General features: G+C 39.7%; 2 protein-coding genes across 3 annotated transcripts in view; both read right to left on the bottom strand.

Annotated features, from left to right (window-relative positions):
• Window positions 1-4,977, bottom strand: part of atp6v0a2b (ATPase H+ transporting V0 subunit a2b) — a 16,754-nt gene extending 11,777 nt beyond the window's left edge. Inside the window, exons 1-5 of the mRNA XM_020602544.1 lie at window positions 4,394-4,977; window positions 4,062-4,140; window positions 3,577-3,674; window positions 1,815-1,952; window positions 1,622-1,719 (exon numbers count right to left, since the gene is read on the bottom strand). Coding sequence (XP_020458200.1) covers window positions 1,622-1,719; window positions 1,815-1,952; window positions 3,577-3,674; window positions 4,062-4,140; window positions 4,394-4,510 — 530 coding nt within the window. The 5' untranslated portion in view covers window positions 4,511-4,977. The remainder of the gene's footprint in view (window positions 1-1,621; window positions 1,720-1,814; window positions 1,953-3,576; window positions 3,675-4,061; window positions 4,141-4,393) is intronic.
• A 353-nt stretch (window positions 4,978-5,330) lies between these two features.
• The window catches only part of tctn2 (tectonic family member 2), a 7,162-nt gene continuing 3,740 nt past the window's right edge, over window positions 5,331-8,752 (bottom strand). For both annotated transcript variants that reach the window (XM_020602488.1, XM_020602487.1), the window contains exons 14-18: window positions 8,586-8,689; window positions 8,254-8,401; window positions 7,951-8,091; window positions 7,742-7,830; window positions 5,331-5,861 (exon numbers count right to left, since the gene is read on the bottom strand). In XM_020602488.1, coding sequence (XP_020458144.1) covers window positions 5,740-5,861; window positions 7,742-7,830; window positions 7,951-8,091; window positions 8,254-8,401; window positions 8,586-8,689 — 604 coding nt within the window. In that variant the 3' untranslated portion in view covers window positions 5,331-5,739. The remainder of the gene's footprint in view (window positions 5,862-7,741; window positions 7,831-7,950; window positions 8,092-8,253; window positions 8,402-8,585; window positions 8,690-8,752) is intronic.

Here is an 8,752-nt window from a genome sequence, read left to right on the forward strand (position 1 = left end):
CAGGTTTTAACTTGAAGATACTGGTGAGGACATGTTGAGTTCACCAGAGTCACTTTTATCACTGACTTTATCAACCCTGTGCCTCTATGTTACTTTCTGCCGGCTTGGTTGAGCTTGTGAAATGTCTTGTGAAAGGGGCTTTACTCAGGATTTCTGTTCTTACACAGGACCTTTCCTTTTTCAGTGTGGTAACTGCTTGACGGACCGGCCTGACAACAACACAGGGACACCCTCCTGTCACAGACATAAGTATGGGAGCGAAGGTCAGACATCCTCCCATTTCTTCCTCCAGCACTTCATGAATGAAATCCCTCCCTGCTGAGCGGTGAGTCCCGGATATCGTTTAGATTAAGTCTGCAGTCCTCCATGTATTCTCACTTGTGTTTGTTTTATAATTGATTTATTCATCCACTTTTCTTTCAATAATAAACTATTTAATGTGCAATTCCTGTGAGTTCCTGTGATGAAAGATTCATACTGTCGATTTTTAGTTTTCACCTACACTTTAAAAGTCTTCATCTGAAAGCACTGGTTTGGTTGGCGCAGTAAAAACAACATTTTCCTGTCTGGTTTTCTAATATAAAATATGAAGAATATTTAATTTGACTGATGAGGGTCATTATTATAAAGATAGTGTTTTTGTTTGTTTGGTAAGTACATGTTAAGTACATCTTGTCAGTCAGAATGAAATATCCTGATGTAGAGTACTTTGAAAAGTGCACTCATATGTCATCATAAACCACATTATTATGATTTACCATTTAGATTCATTCTGAAGATGTTAGATATTACCAGGCATCTGAGGAAAAGTACAACCGGGTCATGTACAAACAAATGTTTTCTTTTTCACAGATTTGACACCACATAAAAAAGAAGACAGTTAAAAAAAGGGGAAGTGGCAAATTTACTGAATCTCAAAACTCAAAACTGCTTTGTGTGGTCACACAGCTTTCTCCTTCCCATTTTTATTCAACCACCAAACCTACAACTGCTTTTAAGAGAAGCACATTAAATCACATTTTTGACCATCTTTCCCACATTTTCACACCGACTCATCTATCTGGGTGAAACAGACCAAAATGCCACTGAAGCAAAATGACATGTTAAACATGACGACCAACGTTTACCATCCAACCTGACAGAACTGGAGAGGATCTGCAAGGAGGAATGGCAGAGGATCCCCAAATGCAGGTGTGAAAAACTTGTTGCATCATTCCCAAAAAGACTCATGGCTGTATTAGCTCAAAAGGGTGCTTCTACTAAATACTGAGCAAAGGGTCTGAATACTTATGACCATGTGTTATTTCAGTTTTTCTTTTTTAATAAATCTGCAAAAATGTCAAATTCCGTGTTTTTCTGTCAATATGGGGTGCTGTGTGTACATTAATGAGGAAAAAAATGAACTTAAATGATTTTAGCATATGGCTGCAATATAACAAAGAGTGAAAAATTTAAGGGGGTCTGAATACTTTCCGTACCCACTGTATGTGCATCTGACCAGTCTGGATAGCATAACAGTGACCGTGGCTTTGCCGTTACCTAAACAATCTTACATTATTAATGCCTCAATGTGCTCATCTAGACATAAGTCTGACACAGCTAGCAGAATGTCATCCCTCACCCCAGTTTGGCCTCTAGTCTCTGCATGCTGCTGTAGTCCATTACTGTGTCCTTTTCTAGGAAAGGAAACTCCTCATACTGTACGTGTAGGGCCCCTCCCTAAAAGTACAGACGAAACAAAAGAGGGGAGAAGAAGAAATTCTAAATCAAAATCATATCAGAGTAGATTATTTGACATACACATGTATACATACCTCAGCACCTCTCTGTACAAAGCTGCGGGTTATGCGTAGCATGTGTGTGTACTCTGTCAGCTCCAGCAGATTCTTCTGCAGCATCTCTTTATTCTTGGTGACTTCGTTTAACTCCACTTCTAGCCTCTGCAGCTGCTCCTGTGAAAACACAGCCAGCCAGCAATCAAAGACATGACAGTAACCCAAAAGTTACACAGTTAAATGAGCCAAAGAATGCCTAAGCATTCTCAGTATTCAAGTATTTATATACAGTCAGTGGTGTAGACCAAAGTACTGCATGTGTCCAGCTCATAACTTTAATCTCTAACAGTAAAACATGGATGTTTAAACGCCGATCATAAAACGCACTACTGAAGTATTTTTCGACATCCTGCTCATGGTTACATCTGTGTTGTCTGCCCGTTTGCTAACCTAATGACTGATTGACTCACACTGACCCTAATCTGACCCCATAAAAAATACACAAACAAACTTTCTCAGAAAGTGACTGCGGTCCGCTGGGGCGTGTGTAGCCTGTAAACATCCAGTTTATCTACATATACAGCTGCTTTGGTGTTATCAAACTGTGATAAAATGCAAAAACAGTCACGAGTGGTGTATAATCATAATTATAGCCAAAAGACGACGGATCCATTTGGAGTGCAATCAGGCATTCCTCACTCATAGCTGCAGCATGTATGTCCTATAAAGGCTGTGCACAGGTTGCTATAACATTTTCTTGTGACAGAGGTCCATTTGTTTCGGCTGCAGGGTCAATTATGAGCGGTTTATATTCAAATACTGGTATGTCATTGCCTGGCTCGTTTCAGAAGCAAAATATTTAACCATGTTAGTACATTTATTTATAAAGGGTTATCTACCTGTAGGCTATTTGTATCTCATATTCTCCATACAACCTGTTACAGTTGGAAACTAACATTCTGCTGATATGGGCTATATGTATAAAAACTTCTGGTCACTTTGCAACAAATTAATGCCCTCATCCTTACCATCTGACACTTTTTCATTATTTCTACTCTCACAAATTCCAATCCTTTGCACTCCATATTCATAAATAACATCTCACCTGCCAGATCCAAATTAACTCATGCCCAATACCCTTCTCACCAGCCTCAATTTACTTTTGGTTTTTACTCTAAACCCTTGAATCTGCTGTTTGGTGCTACCTTCTGCTTCCTCCCCACTGACAGGGATGTTTATATCCTGCACTCTTTGGTTATTCACCTGTTGCTGGATTTCACCCAACTGAAAAACTGTTCAGTGTGGGATTGAAGGTCACTGTGCTCTGCATCTGCATCCAAGCACCTTTTCTTTCCCTGATGTATTCTAAGACCCTGTTAGAAGTCACTTTCCTCCAACCACAAAGGCATATCTGCAGTTGTCTTTCTTCTACCTTTGACACAGTTGCATTCAAACCTCTACAGCCAGCCTCCACTGGGTGGATCTTAGCTTTCCAGAAACAGTCCACTGTAACCAGTTCTAGTTACGTGAGCTTTTTCCTCCCATAAGTTGTTTCTACAGCATCCTCCCTGTGAACTGAAAGCTCCACATAATACACAGTCCACTGTGTTTCTGACCACAGCATAAGATCTGGTCTAATATACTGGTCTTACATACTCTCCTGAGGAATAATGAGCTGATTTTCTAAATGCCATCTAATATAAAATTGCCAATACATTCACTTAGCTTGTAGTTTGAAAATCTGTCATCAGCATTATTCAACAACAATCAACAACAACATATATTCAAAATGATGACTAACCATTATAGCCATGATGTGCCTGGGTAAAGGAGCCACTGGGTTCACTTCTACTTCTGGCACTGAAATATCTGCTTTCTTGATTTCTCTCAGAAGGTATCCTGTTAAAATAAATAGTGATCTTTTGTAAGAGACAAAAACAAAGTGAAATGTTTCAGAGTTTCAAAATACCATGACCTGTCTTTGTACAACACTGGAGTTTAAGCACAGTCCAACAGTGTGTTATTCTCTTCTCTTAATCTAATAGCAAAAGGGTTTAGTTAAACAAGGATGCTGTTTCATTATACAACACATTGACATTTCTCATGACTGTAGGGTCATCTGCTCTCTATTCAGTTGAACCAGGCAGCCTTCTACGGTTTCATGTGTTCCTGTTTTACTTCTACATTCCCATCCCAGCTTTCCCAGATTCTGGCTACAGGTGTAACTCGATAAATAGATGGGGGCCTTATTGCTAAAATGAATATTAAAGATCAATATTTTCTTACCAAGGATCCTCTCCATCTCATCACATTTTTTGATCTCTTTGACATATTTTCGCTGGAATGCGTTAACACTGGGGTTGAGCTGAAACAGGTGTAAGAGACAGTCATTTCATTATTGACTGATTAACAGTCAGCCCTACTCGGCACTGAGAAAATTAGACATACTATATCTTCAGGTAGAAAAAAATTAATCTAGCTTTATGTTAAACATCAGGTAGCGATAGAGAGGGAGGCTTGCACTTTGCCCACAGCTTTCGATGTTAGCAAAGTCAGCAATAACTTTCAAAGTGAGATTTACTTTCAGATTAAATCGATCTATTATTAACGTCACTTACGTCTCTGAACTCCACAAGCCCCAGTTCTCCAAGTTCACTGATACAGTCGTATGCGGACACGGACTGTAGAAACAGCTGGGCCAGACACATCTCTTCACCTCGGAGCAGGGAGCACATTTTCACAGCTTCGCACTGATCCTTTCCTGCTCGACTGACAGGCTAATATTAGCACGCTAACTATTGTAGCTCCTGTAAGTCAAACGTCAGTGGTAGGCAGTCAAGTCCTTCTTAGTCCTTTTCATGTTTTGCCACCCCGGTGACAATATAATATTTGTCTTGCATGACGTGGAATTTAGTTACTTGGCTATATTTACAACAGAGGCTGTTCCTGTTAGCTAATGCGCTAGCCCCCGGAGAGCGCCGTGTTGTTTCTTGGATGAAAAACTTGTTTCGTTAAAGCTGAACCAGAAAAATTTGAAGGCAATCGACATTCAGACCGCTAATATAGCTTATCGAAATATGTGTCCACAACTCTTCTCATAGTTTCTGAACTTTCAGAAGACGTCCAAAGTACTCCACGTCACCTCACTTCACTTCACTTAACTTAACTTGACTCTGTTGAATAGTATCAGCTTCCCCCGGAGTCTGCGCACCACGCATTCACCACTTGACTTGACTCTGTTGAATAGTATCAGTTTCCCCGGAGTCTGCGCACCACGCATTCACTTTTTGTCGTGCCATTAATGCCTTTTCACCCTCAGCGCTGCCTGAAGGCGGAAAAGAAAAACCAACAGCAGCAACACCAACAATATAATAACAATAATAATAACAAAAAATTGTCCGAGCCTAATAGGACTGCCTGCCTCTACAAGCTGGTCATGGTCCAGTAGCCCCTTACCATAATCCTAAAACAAATTTTAAAGGGTGTAAAACACTTTGCATACACATCTGGAATATCTGAAGTCAGTGTAATTATTTTATTACTGTCTCACTCTACAAGAATAATTATCATGGCTGGATAAACTTCTTAAATGGGCCCAGAGCAAAACTGGAATACCCAGGTTATGAAAACTGTCACATGAGAGGCCTGTCCAATTTTCAGATTTCAGATGTCAATGTTCATGTTAGTATTAATATACAGTATATATATATAGAGAGAGAGTGCTTCAGTCTAAAACAAAAATTACACAAATATTTTTTATTCAAAATGGCTGACTAATACAAATACTTCCATCCCCACAACACAGTATACACATGTAAAAACTATATTAATATAAGCGTAACATGAAAAAAGGTGTTAATACATTTCAGTTAGATTTAATTACATTTTATTTACTCTCTCATCCTCTCAACCTCCCTGCATTTGTGCATCTTCCTCTACATTTGACTCAGCATTTCCACAGAATTTAGAGAGCAGCACTGTTCCATGCCTGTCGAATTTGTCTCCACGGTGTGCCAAGAATCGAGGCAGCGATAAAGAAGAAAACCAAGATAAGGCCCTTAGCCAGTGACTGAGAATATGGCTCACCTGGGGAGGATAAAAGTAAAATAAGTCAGTACCATCATTATTTGTTGTCATATACAGTGCCTTGCGAAAGTATTCAGCCCCCTTGAACTTTGCGACCTTTTGCCACATTTCAGGCTTCAAAGATAAAGATATAAAACTGTAATTTTTTTGTGAAGAATCAACAACAAGTGGGACACAATCATGAAGTGGAACGAAATTTATTGGATATTTCACACTTTTTTTTTAACAAATAAAAAACTGAAAAATTGGGCGTGCAAAATTATTCAGCCCCCTTAAGTTAATACTTTGTAGCGCCACCTTTTGCTGCGATTACAGCTGTAAGTCGCTTGGGGTATGTCTCTATCAGTTTTGCACATCGAGAGACTGAAATTTTTGCCCATTCCGCCTTGCAAAACAGCTCGAGCTCAGTGAGGTTGGATAGAGAGCGTTTGTGAACAGCAGTTTTCAGCTCTTTCCACAGATTCTCGATTGGATTCAGGTCTGGACTTTGACTTGGCCATTCTAACACCTGGATATGTTTATCTGTGAACCATTCCATTGTAGATTTTGCTTTATGTCTTGGATCATTGTCTTGTTGGAAGACAAAGCTCCGTCCCAGTCTCAGGTCTTTTGCAGACTCCATCAGGTTTCCTTCCAGAATGGTCCTGTATTTGGCTCCATCCATCTTCCCATCAATTTTAACCATCTTCCCGGTCCCTGCTGAAGAAAAGCAGGCCCAAACCATGATGCTGCCACCACCATGTTTGACAATGGGGATGGTGTGTTCAGGGTGATGAGCTGTGTTGCTTTTACGCCAAACATAACATTTTGCATTGTTGCCAAAAAGTTCGATTTTGGTTTCATCTGACCAGAGCACCTTCTTCCACATGTTTGGTGTGTCTCCCAGGTGGCTTGTGGCAAACTTTAAACGACACTTTTTATGGATATCTTTAAGAAATGGCTTTCTTCTTGCCACTCGTCCATAAAGGCCAGATTTGTGCAGTATACGACTGATTGTTGTCCTATGGACAGAGTCTCCCACCTCAGCTGTAGATCTCTGCAGTTCATCCAGAGTGATCATGGGCCTCTTGGCTGCATCTCTGATCAGTCTTCTCCTTGTATGAGCTGAAAGTTTAGAGGGACGGCCAGGTCTTGGTAGATTTGCAGTGGTCTGATACTCCTTCCATTTCAATATTATCGCTTGCACAGTGCTCCTTGGGATGTTTAAAGCTTGGGAAATCTTTTTGTATCCAAATCCGGCTTTAAACTTCTCCACAACAGTATCTCGGACCTGCCTGGTGTGTTCCTTGTTCTTCATGATGCTCTCTGCGCTTTAAACGGACCTCTGAGACTATCACAGTGCAGGTGCATTTATACGGAGACTTGATTACACACAGGTGGATTCTATTTATCATCATTAGTCATTTAGGTCAACATTGGATCATTCAGAGATCCTCACTGAACTTCTGGAGAGAGTTTGCTGCACTGAAAGTAAAGGGGCTGAATAATTTTGCACGCCCAATTATTCAGTTTTTTATTTGTTAAAAAAGTTTGAAATATCCAATAAATTTCGTTCCACTTCATGATTGTGTCCCACTTGTTGTTGATTCTTCACAAACAATTACAGTTTTATATCTTTATGTTTGAAGCCTGAAATGTGGCAAAAGGTCGCAAAGTTCAAGGGGGCCGAATACTTTCGCAAGGCACTGTATAAGCAGTGTTTTTAGCATAAATGTTTCACAGCTATGGGTCAGTTGTACTCATTTTCAATTATGCTTTTAAATACTGTTGTTTCACAGTAATTACATTTCTCTTAGCATGAAGACAGTTTTCAATTTACTTAATGATCTCCTATATGAAACAATAAAATATAGATTTTCAAGGATTAGATCAATTCCAACCTGTGTAATACTTGGTGATAGGAAAGACAAGCTCAGGCCAACACACATCATTCCTGTTACAGTCATACTCTGTGAAGTTGATCTGAAACCTGAGGGGGAAACAAAACACAACATTCCAGGTTATAATCAGTGAGGCAACAGTTATTTATTTGGCTCAAGTTAACAGCCCTCTTTATAAGGGTAGTCTCCCTTTGAGACTGAGGAAGCACCTTGTTTTTGGTGGTCCTGTGTTGACAGGAATGTCAATAAAGGTGACTGAGGAGGTGATGGGGAACAACTGATTCTTCACTGGGTCCACACACAGAGAGACATTACCTCCACAATCTTGTGCCCAGGTGGAGAAGCTATAGCTACAAATAACCAAAACAGAAATCTTGAGTCATAATGACATACTACCTTGTAAATCTAACAGGAATAAGAACATATGGTGACTCATAATGATTAACAGCTACTCCTCAATAGAGAATACAATTTACACTGCACAATGCAATGAGTATAGACCTGATACACACCTGACTTTCAAAGCAGGTATCTCCTTTTGAGGTACTCCATCTATCTCGCCAGTAATAAGAGTCCAGACATGGATATGCAGGTGGGATGGAATCCCATAGCATGAATTTGTGGTGTCTTCCACAGCTGTGCTAGAGTTCGGTGTCACAACTTGAATTTATGTGTTGTAAGAAAGAGATAGTAATTTGAGCGCTGTCAAACTTGCTTTTACAAGTTAAAACTATAGTAAAAATAACAATATTATCAGCAAATGCATGATGTCATTACATTAAATACAAGGAGTGTACACAAAAAAAACATATGTATGAATTGGCTCTTTGCACCATCTACTTACAGCTTATGTTCAGCCAGTCTGTCATAGTTAGAGGATGTGGGTTTCCAAACTTTGCTACATATGTGGCTGTCACCAAGGATGCCTGGAGAAAAGCAACACTCTCTCTGAAGGAGAAGAACATGATATTTCAGTTCAGCACACATACATATATATATATATTATATATA

This window comes from Monopterus albus, unplaced genomic scaffold, assembly GCF_001952655.1.
Source record: "Monopterus albus unplaced genomic scaffold, M_albus_1.0 scaffold56.1, whole genome shotgun sequence".
NCBI lineage: Eukaryota > Metazoa > Chordata > Actinopteri > Synbranchiformes > Synbranchidae > Monopterus > Monopterus albus.